The following is a 17,625-nucleotide window of genomic DNA, read 5'->3' as shown; positions in this document are numbered from 1 at the left end:
TATTGAGAAACCTTGTTCAATTTGGGGTGATCGCGGTTTACCTTGATATAGGCGACCCTGGAAGATGACGTTAAGGACAAATGGTATTGAAATGGCCTATTTGTGGTAGCTAAACTCAGGGGGGACAGAATAAGCAGTAGCGCTGGAGACCCCGTCATAGCATCTATTGGGAGGACAAATCTACAGTGCAGACAATTATAATCTACAATGAGTCTCAGACGGCGGTACATGCAGCTCATACAAATCATCTGCGGCCTTGATAATTTCCTCGCAAAACTTGGCATTAGGCATCTCCGTCCGAGATGTAATAGTATATTGTAGTCGGTCTTGCGACTCGTTAGATTACCTAGTCCAGAGGAGGTAGCGAAATGAATCTTACCGTCATATCCAGTCATATATGCGACACCAAACCCATCAGGAACGACTTCTCCCCATCCATACACCGGGAAATGTTTCGAAAACACGGCACTCGTGCTAAGTACCCAATAGCTAGACCTCACAAGCACAGGATCAGTGAACAGTTCAGGCACCTCCTCGCCGTCCTGGAGCAGTTTCTTCAGCCCAAACAGGTGTCGGTCTACACCACGTCCCAGCCCTCCCTCCTTTGCCAATTGTACATGCTTCTCTGTCGCCTTGTCAAATAGTGCCTTCCTAACTTCTTGTGTGGCACTCGAGTCATCCATACTCGCGACCCACGCGTCCGACTCGCTCGTAACTACCCGAATAGCCTCGGTACGGCCTTTGCGGAACCTACGCGTCGTCGCAGCCTCATACGTCCCGCCCTTCCGTTTCTCATTCCCGATGAGTCTACGATATGCGAGTTGTACGATCATCTGTGCCCAAGAGTCGGGGGACACGCCAAATTTCTTGATGGCAGCTTTACCATAGGCCGTAAGGTAGAACCCGAGTTCTTGGCTCTCTATGAGCTCCTTGGCGGCAGTGTCTGCTGTGGTGAGCGCTTGGCTGATGGCAGGCGTGATCTCCCAGTCCATAGGCGTCGGGGTGAATGTTCTTGATGGAATACCGTGGTCGAAGGTGGGGTCAGCGAGCCAGTTGAGAACGTCATCGCAGAGCCGAACGGTAGGGGTACCGTCCATGACAGAGTGCTCACCCATGATGCCAGCACGCCCGTTGTCGTATACTATGAATTGGCATGGCTTGTCTACCCATCGGTTTCGTAGACCGGCTGGTGTGCCATTCCCAGTGAGATGGCCATGCCAGAGGAAGCGGCTGTGTTCGATAGCAGTTACAGGAGTAGCGTTGTCGAGGCTGATAGTAAAGGCTGCAGAGTGGATGGCGGATACTACATCTGCATTATGGGATGAAGATAGAAGTTCTATGTAGTCCTTTGCCCAGACATCACGGTTGTTTGCCGTTAGAATGCCAATGCCGGGATAATTACCCTTGCTATGATCGTAGATGTACTGTATTTGCCTGTGAAGTTGGCGTCCTAAGTCATCAGATAAAAATGTGGGAGGAAAAGCGCACTTTGTAATTTCCTCTGTGCTCAAAATCCTGCCATTGTCAGTCAAGTCGACCTTCCATGGTCTGTTATTCCGAAACACGACGATGTGCCCTGAATCGCCGGTGTCGCTTGGCTTTGCATGGGTAACACTCCAATCAAGACCATGGGGACCAGGAACACGACAGCTGTCAAACATCCAGCGATAGGTGTCCATGCAAAACGGACCCTCCCTGGTGCCCTCTGCAGCGACCTGGCCGCGTTTGAGCTGTTGCCTGAATATCATGGCGCCGCGGGCGATGCCTGCCGCGCGAGCAGCAGGGGTTTGGGGCAAATGAGCAGGATGAGCATCAAATCCATCTGATCACAGCGTTACCAACCGGATGGAGATTCGGAATAAGGATGTGGCTCACAGTAGTACGACACGTAGACTACGACCTGCAAGTCCAGCTAAGTGGTGACACGACCCCGAAAAGGACAAGGATGCTTACCGGGTCTCTGTATCCAAGATACCCACCATCGTCCCACCATTCCTCGAGCCAGTGTTCCGTCTCGTCGTAGCGTTTCTTGAGCCTAGCTTGCAAGACCTCGCCCATCCCCCCGGGTTTGCCGAACTCGTCCACCTTTCTTACAGCCGTATCATACTCCTCCTTTGTCCATGCGATAGGCCGGAGACTCTCTTTGAGCTTGGCGAGCGTGTCCGGGAGATCGACGACAGGCAGCTTCGGGAGGGCGAGCTGGGCGGGCGAGTGGGTCGTCTCGTTCGTCGGGGCGGCTGCTTTCCAGTTCTTGGGGCGCGACATGGTAGAGAACGGTCGACGTAGAGGAAAGAAAAGCCTGATCATGGATGGTCAAGCCGGAATCCTTGGCGAATTAAAATGTGGTCATGACAAGTGCGGAGTAAAAGCTTTTCATCGTCTTTGTTGTGATTTCCGGCTATCTACAGTGCCGGATTCCGATTCGTCCTTTTTATCTGAATGGCTTCATCTACCAATTGCTGGGGCGCGTACGGAAGGCGACATGCAATAGGAAGTAAAGCTCGTCCCAATCTAACCAGGAGATAAAAAGAACAGAAAGGGAAATCCCCCCTCGTTTCAGTGCCTAGTAACTCAGGGACGTACAAGTCAGTTGCTCACTCTTGAAAGGCTTGAATATCAGATCTCCTTGAACAATCCTGTGGTGTAAATGTAAGATGAAGATGAATTACAGAGAGTTTTGGGGGGCTTACCAAGTCGGTTGGAATCGCATCCCGTTTCTGTAAAAAAAGGATGGAGTCTCAGTTTCTGTTGTACTTGACAGCTTCTAACGAGGGCTCAGTCGTAAGCCATGTAGAGCAATAGCCTACAAGATGGTGTCTTATGACCCCGTCACTAGCGAAGAAGCTGCTGAAAATGTATCGTAGACGGCTCCGACACGCATATGTAATGTTGCTGCAGTAGCAGTGACTGTGGCGTAGAAGTGTGGAAGTGTGGTATCCGATACCGTGTTGAAGGAAGATTCAGCCCGCTACCGGTTGCTTTCCTCAAGTTTTGATAGCTTCTGGAATGCAGGAAGGTATGTCTGGAAGAAGCCTGCTTTAAGCGCTAAGGGATCACCCGAAAAGCGTTCATGTCTGTTGCACAGTGGGGGTAAGGGTGTGAACCAGAGGCACACGCCTCGAATATCGGTGTAGATGTTCACTAAATAATTGTTGTTCAAGTTCACCAACGGAAAACGCATCCGGTGTCAAGGGATAGATGAGAAACTTTCAGCCTGGACCTTACAGAGCGATGTGCTTACGGCGCAGTTCGAATGGCAAATTTGCAAACACAAGGCTGCGGAGAACTGTGAATGGGTGGATCCACGGCGTCCGGATTACAAATGAAGGTCATAGAGGGCAAATTACTTGAATTCGGGGGATACAGGGTGTATACGAGGCGCCAAGGATTCACTGTTCTGCGATGGAAGATAGCCGATAGCCATGATCGAATTGTGATATGTATATATAGAACCGGAGTCATCCGCGGACGGGAAAATACTGACACCTTGACAGATATCGAAGACATAGCAAGGCTTGCAGTTTTCGAAAAAAAAAAAAACAAAAACAAAAGGGACTCAAGGGAACACAACCTGGGTGCTATTGGGTCAGTGCTGAGAGGTAATAATGCATGAACGGCCTCAAAATTAAATACTTTGGCGGACGGAAGGAGGACAATCAAGGACAAATTCTTGGCATGGTATCGTGGGAAAAAGGGAATAATATAGGGACTCTTCTTTTGGTGGAAATTGTTTTTTCTTTTCCTCGTTGACAGTTTCGTGACCTTTGCTGGTCGTTTCCTAATCGCCGCCTCCATCTAATAACGTCTGGCACTTCCACTCATTTTACCTTCTCCTCATCATGAAGTTGCATGCTCTTGTCGCTCTTTTGGCTGCCCTATCAACAACAGCTCATGCCCATAGCCAACCTGAACTCAAACGACATGCTAATCTCAAACGACAAACTACCTCTTCGTCCTCAGCATCTTCTTCTGCAGTGTCTTCTGCATCATCGGCAGCTTCAGCAACAGTGACGACGTCCGTGACAGGCTCCTCGTCAAGTACAGGCACGGCAGTCGTCTCATCTGTCTCAACAGCCGCCTCCGCAGCCAATAGCGGTGTTGCAGCTACGATCCTCATAGAGTCTGCCACTATCTCTGGTGTGCCCGCCCTGACTGCAATCACGTCTGGAATGTCGTCGGGCTCCACCTTCGCTGCTACGACGACTTGGGCGACAACGGCATCTCCCCCAGTCTCAGGTGCCCCCTCTCTTCCAACACCATGTAAGTCTGACTGGCATCTTCTTTTGCAAGTCTCTTATTCTCTTTACCAGTTGTTTACAGTGAAGGTGTATGGCCAACGCAGGACAAGACTCCTCCTACCGGTGCGTTATTTTCTCGTACCATTTTTTGTCATCCTTTATTGATCTCTACCAGATACCGACGAAGTCCAGTCATGGCTGGCGGAACTCGATGGCTGGGACATCCCCGATCTTGAACCCACCACCGACGGCACCTGCGCAAGCGATCCCACGTTCTCTGCAGATGCGGCCAGCCGTGGCTGGTGGACTTGTGGCGCCCATACCAGGGACACTGACATCATCAACTGTCCCGACAAGCTCACATGGGGTGTTAGTTTCGATGACGGTCCCGGTCCTTACAGTCCGTCTACTAGCCCTCTGTCTCCGCTCCCCAAACTTATGTTATTACAGCCCAGAAACTCCTCAACTATCTTGAAAGCGTGGACATTTCCGCAACCTTCTTTGTTGTGGGATCCCGTGTCATTGAACGTCCTGCGGTCCTCGTCGAAGAGTATATGAGTGGTCATGAAATTTCGGTTCATACCTGGGCTCATCCGGTAAGTCTATGAAGCACCCGACTGCGATCAGCCTCTGATCGTTTCATTTACCGTCGCAGCACTTGACTACATTAACTAATGAACAAATCGTTGCTGAACTCGGCTGGACCCGCAAAGCTATCAAGGAAGTCATTGGTGTTACCCCCACGACCATGCGTCCGCCATACGGTGACATTGGTCTGGTGCCTTTTTTGATTGGCGCTTCAATCAGCTCATGATGAACATTAGACGACCGTGTCCGTGCCATCTCCCTAGCAATGGGTCTGATTCCCATCATCTGGACAACTGCAGGCACCCTAGGATCTTTTGACACCTTTGGTGAGTGCCATGCAGCATCTTTGAATATGATAAGCTTACATGTTGTTTAGATTGGGAGGTCGCTGCTGGAACAAAGACGGGCCCAGAGTGTGTGCAAGAATTCGACAACATTCTTGGAAACGCATCTGACATTGATACTGGGTAGGCACCTTTCATCTTGATGTCGTACATGCATGTTTTTCACTATTTAAAATTATGTCTTATAGGATCATTGTTCTTGAGCATGACTTGTATGAGGTCACCGTCGATTTGGCTATCGGCTACAACCTAGAGACGGCACAAAACTACAACCCTGCATTCACCGTCAGTAGCTCGCTTCTTCCATGGTCAAAAAGTACTGAACCCTTCTCGTTATGACAGTTGAAACCCATCGGTGAATGTTACGGCATACCCACAACGGATCTATACCGGGAATCAAATACCAATACCTCTTTCCCGTATACTAACACGACTACTGACGTTAATGGAGATGGTACGGCCGATAACACCACCACCACCACAAGCTCTGGCACGAGTACTAGAAGCTCGAGCGGTGTGCTCACCATCAATGTTGCGTCAATATACACCACCTTCTCTCTCGTAGGCCTCATGGCCTTTGCGAGTACTTTACTTTAGTTAAATTTCTTGACCATCCGTGCGCGGAGCTATATGCCGGACATTGCCCTACTTATACGTTTATCTCCCCTTTAAATCGATATTCTATATTGGATACTTGTCGTACCATGACGGAACACGATGATCGAGAGGTTTGTAGTGTGTTGTCTTGAATACAGCAGTTATACCTGGTCTTGCCTTGTAACGTAGTATAAACTATTCTGACAATGTTAGACAAATAAGCACGTTAAGAACGTGAGAAAAGGAAAGATTTCAGCTACACATAGTCTTTATTTCGAGACCACTTTGCAGGCATTTAGTATTTGTGACTGACAAACAACGTTCTGAGTACCATTAAGCACCACTGTTAACGCTACCGGGCATCCGTATGTCCCTTAAATTATGCCAGGTCCATTATTTCACGAAGGGGGTATAAGAATTACACACTATACAGTTACCTTTAGTCCGTCAGAATCGGAAGAGACCCTTCTTTTTCTTCTTCTCTTCCTTTCCAAAAGAGTTGCTGGACGAATAGCTCTCCGTGGGGGAGGGCTGTGGTCGACTTCGTTCCTTCGGTGGAGCAAGCGTGCTCGGCGCTGGCTTTGGTTGGGGTCGTGGTCCGTCCTTGGTGTAGTATTTCTCGTCGTAGAAGTCTTGATAGGGCCTCTTTCCTGCGCCCTCCTGCAGGCCATTCGGTAACGCACGCGAGCCAACCCCACCCAGGTCTAGCACTTTAAGATCGTCAATGAAAGGTCGGGGTATGATGGTATGCGTAGAGCCTAAATCTGACCTTAGCAAAGGAGAAAGCTGGGTCGTAAAGAAAAGTTGACATACCGATGTAGATATCTTTGCTCAGCGACGAAGATAGTTCGTATACCTCCCGCACCTCAGAGTATGTCATACCACCAGCGACGAACACGAGTAGACGCTGTTTAGTAGATTCCTGTATCGCATTGCGTGTTGCAGCACGATGCCAAGCGGGCTTTTGGCTTCGCAAAGATGTTGTATGCGTCGGGGCAGGACGCAATGAAGGCGGGGGTATCGCAGAAGGGGAGTCTTTAACATAAGGGAAAAGCGTGACATCAAGTTTACCCTCAACATGTTCCTGTGTCCATGGATTTAGCTATCGTTTAGAGTTCGATGATGATGTGGAACACACACCTCAATGACGGTCCTCAACAGTGGTTTGAATCGTGACAGCTCATATTCGTTGTCTTTGGGTTTCTGCTTTATTTTCTTCTTGATGTCTCGATCGCTGGGTCCCTGATATATCGGGCGATGAGGATGCCTAGAAAAATATAAAAAATCAAGGCGTACCCGGCTGATTCTTACACCAAGATGTGCTAATGCATTAACAGCGTCTTGTTCCGCCAGCGACAGGCGCGCATGTTGATACAGCCGTCTTCGGTCTTCATCGGGAACGCCATCACGGTGCTGTATGTACAGTGCTATTATTCGGACTTTATTGGCGTTTCTAATAATTGTTCACTTATTGTAGTTGGGTGCAAACAAAAGAAGACTTACATCACTTCCCGGCTATCCAGTAAGGGCACCATCTCTTCCACCAACTTTTTCGGTGTCTTGCCTTCGGCTGTGAGACCAGTAGCACAGTCCTGGATTGTCATCAGTGGATGTATATCACAGAAACGACGCAACCAACCTGCTCAACGTTGGCTACAACAGGTAGTTTGTCACGTTCGAAGATGCCCATACATTCTTGAGCCATGCTTAGATGTAATGAGAACTAAACGAATGTGAAAATAGTCTAAAGAGATGTGACAGACTTCTCACCTTCTCGCGCTGTTCTTGGTACTGAGGCAACCCTGCCAACATTTCCTTCATATCATTAAGATTCGCTGCACTGTCCCTGATAAGCATCAGTGAAGTGTTGAAGAAAATATGTAAAGTACACACCCTTTGAAGACGGCATTCTCCTCGAGGAATTTGTTAAAGTCTGCCATCAATTTATCAATGGCTTCGCGCATATGCATGTGTCGCACCGCCGTCCACACGTTGTCCTGGTCGGACAGAGTAGCGGTTTTGTCTTCGTAGGCACCCACGGATGACTGGAACTTGTAAGTATATCGCACGCCATTTTCAATGGGCAAGAGATCGTTCGCCATAGCTTGGTACGTAAACTCGTGGACCAAAGGTGCCATCATATCCATTGCCCGGTCCGTGATAATCAGTGTAGATCGTCCCCTTCCGGCATCGATCTTTCCAAAATCGGAATTCGCTCGTTTGTGCTCCTCGAGATTGTTTTGGACCATAAACGCTAACAGCTTCGCTACGTAGTCAGTTTCGACAGATTCGTAGGCGCGAGCGTCTGCACCACGAGCAAGGTTCGTCCGCCATCGGCCACTGCCTTCGGCAGGTGGCGGTGGACGGGTAGACGTGTGCGGCTTAAGGGCACCTAGAGGGGGATGGTTGGGAGGTACATAGTACCGGATGTAGGGAAATTCATTAAGTGTTATACAAACATTAGTAATCTGGGTGAAACGTTCGCGGAGGAATCGGAAAAGAGAAACGAGAAACGCACGATTTTACTGGCAAAACGGAGGTCTTCTTCTAGCCGTTCGCGTGCCCTGCGATAGTCGTTCTCATGTCGCGGTGGGCTGTACATGCTGAAGAACATTTCCGGCACCTGGAGAGAGAATGTCTGTGCTTCGACAGGTGAAAAGTTCAAAAACAGCTCTTTGAGGGCCTGAAGGTGAGGCTCTGCCGGAGATGATGTGAGGCGTTGGAATAGAGGTTCGGAAAGACCTGAAGAAGGTCAAGAGATGTTATCGATAGGTAACAACGCCTACCTTCGATGAAGAACAGGTGTGCAGCGGCGTACTGCTTCGTCTGCGAGAAATCACAGATGATACGATCGACATTTTGGGTTGTCGGCATCAGCAGATACAAAGCCTCAAACTCTGGCTGAGGATCCCGATAATTGGATATCGACTCAATCACTGCATGAAGATAAGGACGAGTTGAAACAGAAATATTGCACAGACGCACGAGTAACATTCTCCTCAAGAATATCGAATTGCTTGAGCACTTCACCTAGAAGTTTCTGTGAATGCTCGTCGACAACGAGAATCTTCCATTTCCCGGGAGGATTGACGGAACGAATTGCTTCGAGGAACTCTACAAGTGTGGTCAGGCTGAGATTAATTGGGTGTCGTTTGAATTTAAATCCTGCGCACTATTACGAACGATGGTGATGAGAGACGCCATCGTCGAGTGTGATATGTGGACGAAGGCGAGCGCTACAGAGGGAAAGCAGGAAGGTGATGGAGTGTCGACCAGGAGGGTACTGGCATCTGAAGAAGCACGGCGTCATAGCTTCCTGAGCAGCCACGGCAATTGCCGTGCCAAGACTCGCTTCGAAAACATGACTCTGCACCTTTCCCTTGCTCGATACTGTGTCTGACCTCCTCTTTCCTCGACGGTATCCCTTTCTCTCTCTTTCAACTACTTTTCACTCGATATCATGGTATTTGGTCGCAGCAAGGCCAAGGCTTCTTTGCCGCACAGCGATGTTATCGACATTCATAACTCTGATTCGGAGCCGGAGGGTCGTGGAGGGAAGCTTTCATCCAAACGCCAAAAGGTGGCCAGTGGTGTGTTGATCGCGAACAATCAGCGTATTTTACACGTTAATAACGTGTTCTCACAGGCAAGGCGCCTCTCTCAATGACGGGCGCCAAAGTAAATATTGACCGTACCAAGAACGTTCATCTCAAAGGCCGCAAACGTTTCAACGCAGATTTCGAGGATACGAAGCAAGTCGTCAAGGATGGAGGATTCCTGGTTCACGGCTGGCGCATAAAGAGTGAGTTGCCTTTCACGGAGTGGCTTGATACTAATCTTGCTCTCAAGAGTTCCGGCCAGGCGACGACGAAGGCTCTATGGAAGTCGTAATAGAAGATTCTCATACACCTGATGCACCAATAATGCTTACCATGCTTGTTGATGGTAATAATTCGCGTCTCTGTCTTTCTATCCACTCTAATCTTCTACTCAAAAGACACCTCCGAATATCCCAAGAACCATACAGTATTTTGTTACTCTTCCGATTCAGAGCTCGATGCTCGTACAACTGAGCCCGTAAATGAGATCGCAACATCGCCTGCACGACCAATCGTCGACACTCTCGAACGTTTCTTGACCTCGCTCGCCGGTAAGAAGTACCAAGAAGTCGACATGGAGGACGAAGACGATAGTGGAGACGAAGAATATGTCGGAATGGATTATGATGATGATTATACTGCAGTGTCTAAGGTTGCGACCTATAGTCGTTCCAAGCTGCAACGGTGAGCGTCAATTCCATTATCACACCACCGCCTAGACTTCTTGTTAGGGACTTCATCGATGCTGTGGGAACAGGCTATCGTCCAGGATTCATTCCTTTCGGGGGCGATGATTTCTGCTTAACCATCAGCTTACCAGTCATCACTCTATCTGAATCAATCCCTCCGCGAGCACTTATGGCTTGGGATCGGCGGCTTCTGTCTCGTTCGCAGCATCTAACCCTTCTCATATCTGGACACAGAGGCATGTATCCCTCTTTGTCGAATGATGGAACCTATTCGAGTCCCGCGCGCAGGGCGGGTGTGCAACTCAAATTTCAAGTCGGTCTGTGCGGTCGGTACAAACCTTCAACTGTGAATGCCAGAGAAGCCGTACGCAGGTATGGGCTAGTCCTTCAGGACGCCGAAGATGAACTGCGCATCCAGAAAGAGAAGGAGCTCGCTGCTGCGATGAATTTTTTCGACATTGACGTTGACATGGACGCGGAAGAAGTTGCACTTATCGTTTCAGAAGCTGTTGTCGAAGAGGAAGATGATGAAGGACGATTTGATAAGTTCAGCTTAAGTTCCTCGTTGGAGTCATTGCTGGACCAATCCTTTCTGAAAGTTGTCCGATTACGGAGACAGTTTGATCTGGGCTGGGCTGGCGCTGAACTCTTGTTCGCTGAAATTGAGAAAAGTCAGATGACAGCAGAGGACGTGTATCGGTTCAAAATCAAGGTAACAGACTTGCACTCGAAAACACCAATCTTGCTCATCTAGTGTGGCGCAGGAAATAAAAGCGGCTGAAAGAGAGGAACAAAAGCTTAATCGAAGGCTGCCTCATGATCCCTTGCATGGTCTGGGAAAATCAGAAGACATTAATCTTCCCCTAACCGCGTTTACTTATCTCATCAGACGACTGACGGTAGGCGACCTGTGTTTCGATGACTGCCTCTTCTGATGTTCTACTAGTTGTGCACACGCTACTGCATTGTTTGTCACAACAAACTCACCACTGACTTCGAAGCTTTGAAGCCCTATGTGTGCGACTCTAAGCTATGCGCCTACCAATATTACTCTCTGAATCGCGGTCCTTCTTTAGAGGTTTGTTTTACTCATTCACGTCGCGTCTTCAGATCTTACATCTCGATAGTATGAAATCATTCACAACCCGCAGACTGTGGATCTCCTCGTTTCACTGACTTATTCCGGGGCCGCCGAAGGCGTCCTCGACGAGCCTCTCCCGACTGGGATGGGCCTCCGAGTTCCGATTCCCGACAAAAGTACACTAATCCACCCATCGACACTTCGAGGGGCTGTTTTTTCCGGTGTCTTCCCTACTCCGGTACCCGAGGCTCCGTCTCCTACTCCTCGACGCGAGCCTGTTGCGGACAATCATGGTCTGTGCGATTTTGATGATCTTGACATTCTTCAGGTTGGTTTCCGGTGTTTTTCTTGTTGTTGGTTGTTGAACGGACACACAGATGCGCGCCTCTATTGCTGACATGCTGAATACGTTACCGACAGTAGGCTTTTTATCTTGATCATTTCACTCCGTGTTGAACTGACCTAGCGTATTTCAGGTGGAAGATATGAAGTATGAACACGTCTTTTTTTAAACACCGTAGCCTATGATTGATCCTTCGCTCAGGAAGCATTTAGAACGCAAAGTCAAGCCTGGTAAATCGAAACCCAAGCTTAGGGAACTCGATCCTACAGTGTTGCCCGCTGCGTGGCAGATTCTTCGCTGGTAAGCCGAGATCAACACCCTTCCGCCACATCTTACTGACCACTTTCGAACTAGGTGTGTGGCGTCTTGCACTGCATACCTTGAACCCATCACATCGGGAGCTGAGTTGGTAACGAATTTAGGTTCGTTACATTCCATTGACCGCACGATATATTTTTGTTGATACGACATTTAGATCCATCATGGCGCCAGTTCCGTTTCAGCGTTGGTGCCCCAGATGCAGAAGCTAAATTTCAGGCTGCTGTTGCTCAGTCTCAGGCAACGAATACGAATGCTAAGAAGTACCCTTCACTCTTTGTTAGGCTCTATTTTTCCTGGTTATGTATTTGTCACTCATTCCGTACAAGGCATTCCATGGTTCTTCTTTGCGAAATTGGCACTCGGTCAGTCATTCGGCTTTTGATTTTTCTGCTTTCACTCTGACCATTTGGCGTAGATAATTAGGCATGGATTGTGGTACAAGCACATAGCTAATGGGCGGGCCTATGGACACGGTATATATTCATTTTATTTTCCACGATCCTCTTCGCTAATCTTGTCTATCTATTTGTAGGTGTCTATCTCGCCAAAGACGGGCAGATTTCTATGGGACACTATGCAGGAGGTAACTCCACGATGTGGCGCAAGAGCAAGATCTGTCCCAATGCTTGTGTTGCGTTGGCGGAGGTAGTCAACTTACCAGAAAAGTTTGTTAGTTCGAATCCGTATTTCGTTATCGCGGATACTACCTGGATTGTCTGGTAAGTGTCTAAGTTTCACCCCTTTGGCTTGAAACTGAACTGTTCGCAGCCGGTATCTCTTAGTCAAGTGCCCAGCTGAAGGGACCGGTACGACTCCGGTTGCAGATAAGACCATACCATTTGTGAACTTGGATCCTAAGCATCCGCTGACATTGAGCAGCAACAAGATATCTATTCCTGAGCCTGGGTATACCATCAACTTATTACTCCAGGATCGTCAGCGTGATCTAGTGGTGCAAGAGGCGGATGAGGAAGACCAGCGAATTTTCAATCATGTTGAGAGGGAGACAGTTATTGTAGATGACGACGACGAAGTCATGATCATACCTGATCCGAAGGGGAAGGGCAAAGCACCTGCCCCAACTCCGTCTAGTAGCAAGAAGAAAACAAAGCCAGCAGATGATTGGGTGCACGACCCTGAATGGGTCAGCGTTGTTCTCGACAAGCTGATGCCCCCGCCCACTGACTCTGCGCCATCTGCGACTATGGCGGTCCAGCGGGAGCTGAGGTCAATGCTGAAGGAACAAGAAGCCGCGAACAGCCTGCGAGAACTGGGATGGTACATGCCGCAAGAGTTTATTGGCGATAATTTGTTCCAGTGGATTGTAGAGATGCATTCGTTTGATCCGAACCTACCGATTGCGAAGGATTTGAAAACGGCGTACGTCTTTTTGTTTTTATATCGTCTATTGGAACTGACTACGTTTCAGAGGAGTGAATTCTATCATCTTCGAGATTCGATTCCCTCCAACGTTCCCTTTGGCTCCACCATTTTTCAGGATTCTTACGCCGCGGTTCTTGCCTTTTATTCATGGTGGAGGAGGCCACGTTACTGGGGGAGGGTCCATATGTATGGATTTGTTGACCTCTGATGGTATCTTTGACGGTTCTATTTGGCGTTTATCTGGCTAAGATTTTGTTATAGGATGGTTGCCTAGTTACAGGTAAATATCCAAGTCTTTTGGCGTTCTTGTTTACTCATTATTCTCGAGTATTCCTGCGGTTATTATGCAGATCAAGTTGGCAATATCGAACCTGGAACCTCGTCCAGCGAGGCTCGCTAAAGACTGGAACCGTGAGTACCAGGTGTACGAGGCGCTAGAAGGCTACAAGAGGGCTGCTGCTGCTCATGGATGGCAGGTTCGTTCCATTATTTTTCTTGCACGGTGCGGTAGCTGATTTGGATCTCAGATCCCTGTGGGTATTGAGAGACTTGTAAGATAAATAGAAACTGTATTTGTTTGGGATGACCTGGCTGATTACATACATGGAAAATTTGAACATTGTAGGTTGATAGTACTGAGAATGGAACTGTTGTTGTAGCATTATGATTGGTTCGGTCCTGGTTGATCTGTGGGAGGGCTTACCAGTAAAAAAGGCTTTTTCATAGTATGTGCATACCGAATGGTCCTCTCTCTGGATATTTGTTCCGTCTGAAAGCAAAATCGAGTGCATATAGTCACTTCAAATGATGTCAGGGTGATGAAAAATGCACCGGACTATCATTGGCAACTTGTTTTGCTTCGTTGATGTCGACGTTCGACCAGCTCATCGATGACCTGACACGGGACGCAAAACGCGTACGGCCCAACGATGCACTGCAGTTCTGCTCAAATTGGTTCCAGCAGCGGCTGGAGGAACAGCGGACACGGACCCGCGATGTTCTGTCTCGTCGCTCGCGCGCATTTTCGCGTGAACTCCCTAGCGAGCTGTACGTCGACACAACTTTTGGTTCCGGATTGATCCCAGAGACCGTCTCTCCGCTCGACACAGCGCCTCGCTCGTCGCTCGCTGGCAGGAACAGCGTCTCTTACAGTCCATTTGGCACCCTCAACGTTCCCGGCAATGCTTTGCTCGCCAACAACCCACCTGTCGTCCAATTTAATATGACCCCGACGTCTCCCCTGACGACATCGATGCCTAACCTCTTCACGCAGTTTGATGACGGCACCGTCGCCCAGCCCACCAATCCAGGCGACTACCTCCATCCACCCGTTCCTACTACCATCTTTCAGCGGCGCACTTCCGTCTCAGCAGAGTCTATTCCTGTCGACAGCTCTCCAGATGATCCGCTCCCTGTATACCCCAAAACGCCAGACCAACTTCGTCGCATCAAAGCATCCATCGCGAACAACTTTATCTTCCGCGATCTTGACGAGGAGCAGGAAACAGGCGTGCTCAGTGCTATGCAGGAAAAGAATACGGAAAAAGGAGAGGTGGTAATACGCCAAGGGGACGTGGGCGACTACTTTTACGTCGTCGAGTCGGGTCTGCTAGAGTGCTTCATCCGGTCTGATCCTTTGCCCCCTGCAGGACTTCGTGCCTCAGAAGACAAGTTTCTCCAGCCTGGGTACCACCCTGAGTTTGGGAAACGTGTAGCAGAGTGCACACCGGGGACCTCGTTTGGAGAGCTGGCACTGATGTATGGTCATCCTCGTGCTGCGACGGTCTTGTCTACTGAGCCTTCTACATTATGGGCACTGGACCGCATCACCTTCCGGACTATCATATTGAAGGTGGCTCATCGGCGCCGCACGATGTATGAGCACTTTTTATCATCCGTGGCCCTCTTGTCATCCCTAGACGCTGCTGAGCGCAGTAAAATCGCTGATGCGCTAGTCAGCAAAGTCTACACTGATGGAGACGCCGTTGTCAGGCAGGGAGAGATGGGAGACACGTTCTTTTTCATCGAGGAGGGTGAAGCTGTTGTGACCAAATCGCAAGAGGGCGATAATGGCCAAGTTCGCGAGTTTCAAGTGGGGCATTTGAAAAAGGGAGATTACTTTGGAGGTGTGTTTTTTTGTCTCCCCTTCAAGTTTATACCGACATTACGAAAAGAGTTATCACTTCTCCACTTGGCTCCTCGCGCTGCGACCGTCAGTGCAATCAACCGCGGAGATCATACTCTTCCAAAGCTCAAAGTGGCGGCTTTGGACGCGCAGGCTTTCACTCGGCTTCTTGGGCCTCTTCGAGATCTGATGGAACGAAGGGCTGGCGAACAGTATGGGTCTGGCGCAAGGTTGTCACACTAGAGATTGGTATGAATTTTTGAATGTGTCAAAGTGTTGTTTCTCATCCTCGCTATTCATTGTATCGTATTCAAATTCTGTTTTTATATTGCGTGTATCATCTTGCCGAGCTCTACACGTCTTGACTGAGAAGTCTACTTTGGTCCCTCTTTTCGATCGGTGAGTCAATATCAGTCATAAGAATCTTCCATTTTTCTGCCTTAAAAAAGCTGAAATACTGAGATCTGGCAACAGCCTTCACTCCATTATTAACCATCATGAGCAGAAACAACAGATACCGAGGATCGTCCAACCGGGTCATTCAGCCCCTTCCTTCGCACGACACGCTCACGTATGCGTTTCCGTCCCATCCGAGTCTTTCAAGCTCGACAATCGTCGATACTCATACACATCTCGTCCTGGCGTTTGCGGCATACCGGTCGAAGTACCCCTCAGGTTGGTACTCGAACATATTCGAACTCGTCCGAGGCATCTATAAAGGGTGAGGTGTCGAAACGATCATCGATGTATGGCATAATCCCGCTAAATTCACGCCTAAGCCCGGGAAAGGATGGAGGTGACTGGCGGATGCGCCGGAGGAGCAATTGGGTGGCGTCAACTATTGGTTTGTCATAGGCGTGCATCCGTACGTTTTTCTTGCTTTCCCTTGTTCGGAGGAGTACTATACTCCTGCAGTGTAATGTAAGCTATTCCCATCCGTTCGCTCTTTCGGAAAGTGCTGAACATCATTGCAGCATAGCTGCTCTCAGCCACCCGCTTTGCGTCGGTCTCGGCGAGATAGGACTGGATTATCATTATAATCGCTCACCTCATGCTGTCCAGAAAACCGTCTTCACCCGACAGCTCAAATTGGCTGTGGAGAAAGGAAAGCCTCACGATCCATACACGAAAAGCCGAAGAACATACAGAACAGATAATGAAGGAGGTTATTCCCAAGGACCACCCTGCCCATGTTCACTGTTTCACCGACTCCCCCGCCTTTGCCCTCCGTCTTCTTTCTCACTTCCCAAACCTCCACATCGGTATCACTGGCGTTCTGACGTTCTCGACGAATTTGAATACTGCGTCAGATGGTTCCCGGAGTCTTTTCGTATAGTGCTGGAAACGGACGCGCCATGCATGGTCCCGTCGAATGTTTACCCTGCCCTGCTCGCTGACCCAACCTTATGAAACAAATTCGGCTGCCACTGAGTCACTCGTTGATGATTCCCTTCACCGCTCAATACGTTGTGTCCGTCTTGGGTGATAGACGGGACACGAAAGGGGTGTTGGCTGCAGGAAGGGAGGGTGCCAGAAGGATTTACGGTGTTTGAATACTTCTTGAATCCTTCATATAACAATATGATGATTGTGGTTGCGGTAGGATGAGGCAAGTTAGTGATCGAGCAAAGGATCTTCCAAATGAAGGCTATGGATTCCTAGAATCTCAGAAGTTACAGCTTACGGATGACTGGGAGTCCGGACCCTGAGCGACATGAAAAGATAATTTAAAAGTTACTGCACGTATTCGTCGGGATTCGGGCCTCGGCCCTCGGTGAGCGTGTCTACTTTAAAATATCATGAGTCATGAATCCTTGCACCCTGAAGACTTGGGCAACGCAACAATTTCAAAAATTGTATCGGGGCCTGACCGGGAATTGAACCCGGGACCTCCTCGACGGCATAACGACCCTAACAAGGAATCATACTACTAGACCATCAGGCCGCATTAGTTGGTGGTGGATATACACTCTCTACATCAAACGGTTGCTGGAGTGCTAGACAACACCACACGCCACAGACACTGCATATACACTTTGGCTTGTAGTCATCGCAGAAAATACGCCAGGAGGGATGGTAGTTCTATGGCGTGAAGGTGCGAGATGAAAGAGACAAAGAAAAGTAGGGGTCTTACACTTCCGTTCCGACCAATAAGTCTTAGAGACATCGTTGTGCATTCCCTCAAAGCTAGCGTAATTTGCAGATTTGCTTTGAATAACCGCCGTGAAGGTTCGAGTGTATTTAGATGATACAGACTAGGATAATATTGCCTAATTGGAGATCTCGCAGCGCCTTCGACCGTACAACAAGTTAATCG

The 17,625-nt window shown here is 48.9% G+C and overlaps 7 protein-coding genes and 1 non-coding gene across 8 annotated transcripts; 4 read left to right on the top strand and 4 right to left on the bottom strand.

Annotated features, from left to right (window-relative positions):
- Positions 1–94: 94 nt before the first annotated feature.
- Positions 95–2,669, bottom strand: BT62DRAFT_938651 (acyltransferase ChoActase/COT/CPT). Its single transcript, XM_043187580.1, has 6 exons — positions 2,599–2,669; positions 1,954–2,511; positions 1,876–1,900; positions 1,489–1,822; positions 380–1,434; positions 95–326 (listed from the first exon to the last, which is right to left on the bottom strand). The coding sequence occupies exons 2-6, from the start codon at positions 2,263–2,265 to the stop codon at positions 196–198; spliced, it is 1,857 nt and encodes a 618-aa protein (XP_043033270.1). The 5' UTR covers positions 2,266–2,511; positions 2,599–2,669; the 3' UTR covers positions 95–195.
- Positions 2,670–3,793: 1,124 nt separating this feature from the next.
- Positions 3,794–5,860, top strand: BT62DRAFT_998126 (glycoside hydrolase/deacetylase). The gene is made up of 9 exons (XM_043190705.1): positions 3,794–4,260; positions 4,311–4,361; positions 4,414–4,638; positions 4,689–4,834; positions 4,894–5,011; positions 5,063–5,152; positions 5,203–5,293; positions 5,359–5,455; positions 5,513–5,860. The coding sequence occupies exons 1-9, from the start codon at positions 3,840–3,842 to the stop codon at positions 5,765–5,767; spliced, it is 1,494 nt and encodes a 497-aa protein (XP_043033269.1). The 5' UTR covers positions 3,794–3,839; the 3' UTR covers positions 5,768–5,860.
- Positions 5,861–5,887: 27 nt separating this feature from the next.
- Positions 5,888–9,011, bottom strand: BT62DRAFT_938649 (Sec1-like protein). Its single transcript, XM_043187579.1, has 12 exons — positions 8,941–9,011; positions 8,753–8,881; positions 8,554–8,703; positions 8,286–8,509; positions 7,661–8,235; positions 7,538–7,613; positions 7,407–7,490; positions 7,271–7,359; positions 7,064–7,220; positions 6,908–7,009; positions 6,581–6,851; positions 5,888–6,525 (listed from the first exon to the last, which is right to left on the bottom strand). The coding sequence occupies exons 1-12, from the start codon at positions 8,969–8,971 to the stop codon at positions 6,215–6,217; spliced, it is 2,199 nt and encodes a 732-aa protein (XP_043033268.1). The 5' UTR covers positions 8,972–9,011; the 3' UTR covers positions 5,888–6,214.
- Positions 9,012–9,114: 103 nt separating this feature from the next.
- BT62DRAFT_957706 (uncharacterized protein) lies at positions 9,115–13,846 on the top strand. The gene is made up of 21 exons (XM_043188424.1): positions 9,115–9,357; positions 9,414–9,569; positions 9,617–9,712; positions 9,765–10,050; positions 10,098–10,767; positions 10,820–10,954; positions 11,002–11,133; positions 11,183–11,464; positions 11,514–11,555; positions 11,613–11,626; positions 11,681–11,779; positions 11,834–11,901; positions 11,955–12,076; positions 12,127–12,162; positions 12,216–12,273; positions 12,333–12,519; positions 12,569–13,180; positions 13,230–13,393; positions 13,445–13,463; positions 13,512–13,659; positions 13,711–13,846. The coding sequence occupies exons 1-21, from the start codon at positions 9,228–9,230 to the stop codon at positions 13,741–13,743; spliced, it is 3,489 nt and encodes a 1,162-aa protein (XP_043033267.1). The 5' UTR covers positions 9,115–9,227; the 3' UTR covers positions 13,744–13,846.
- A 95-nt stretch (positions 13,847–13,941) lies between these two features.
- BT62DRAFT_938646 (camp-dependent protein kinase regulatory subunit) lies at positions 13,942–15,841 on the top strand. Its single transcript, XM_043187578.1, has 3 exons — positions 13,942–15,309; positions 15,358–15,707; positions 15,783–15,841. The coding sequence occupies exons 1-2, from the start codon at positions 14,049–14,051 to the stop codon at positions 15,549–15,551; spliced, it is 1,455 nt and encodes a 484-aa protein (XP_043033266.1). The 5' UTR covers positions 13,942–14,048; the 3' UTR covers positions 15,552–15,707; positions 15,783–15,841.
- BT62DRAFT_983339 (Metallo-dependent hydrolase) lies at positions 15,806–16,861 on the top strand (the record flags this gene model as incomplete). The annotated part of the gene is made up of 6 exons (XM_043189769.1): positions 15,806–16,009; positions 16,127–16,206; positions 16,265–16,376; positions 16,414–16,621; positions 16,645–16,675; positions 16,741–16,861. The coding sequence occupies 6 exons, from the start codon at positions 15,806–15,808 to the stop codon at positions 16,859–16,861; spliced, it is 756 nt and encodes a 251-aa protein (XP_043033265.1).
- Positions 16,862–17,042: 181 nt separating this feature from the next.
- BT62DRAFT_1081354 (uncharacterized protein) lies at positions 17,043–17,556 on the bottom strand (the record flags this gene model as incomplete). The annotated part of the gene is made up of 4 exons (XM_043179661.1): positions 17,443–17,556; positions 17,277–17,390; positions 17,147–17,219; positions 17,043–17,092 (listed from the first exon to the last, which is right to left on the bottom strand). The coding sequence occupies exons 1-4, from the start codon at positions 17,473–17,475 to the stop codon at positions 17,043–17,045; spliced, it is 270 nt and encodes an 89-aa protein (XP_043033264.1). The 5' UTR covers positions 17,476–17,556.
- BT62DRAFT_t196 lies at positions 17,171–17,253 on the bottom strand. The gene has a single exon. It is a non-coding gene; the product is annotated as a tRNA-Pro (tRNA).
- Positions 17,557–17,625: the final 69 nt, after the last annotated feature.

Source organism: Guyanagaster necrorhizus, assembly GCF_019112545.1.
Source record: "Guyanagaster necrorhizus MCA 3950 unplaced genomic scaffold BT62scaffold_62, whole genome shotgun sequence".
Classification (NCBI taxonomy): Eukaryota; Fungi; Basidiomycota; class Agaricomycetes; order Agaricales; family Physalacriaceae; genus Guyanagaster; species Guyanagaster necrorhizus.
The sequence above is the reverse complement of the archived record's forward strand: the minus strand, read 5'-3'. Positions and strand labels throughout refer to the sequence as shown.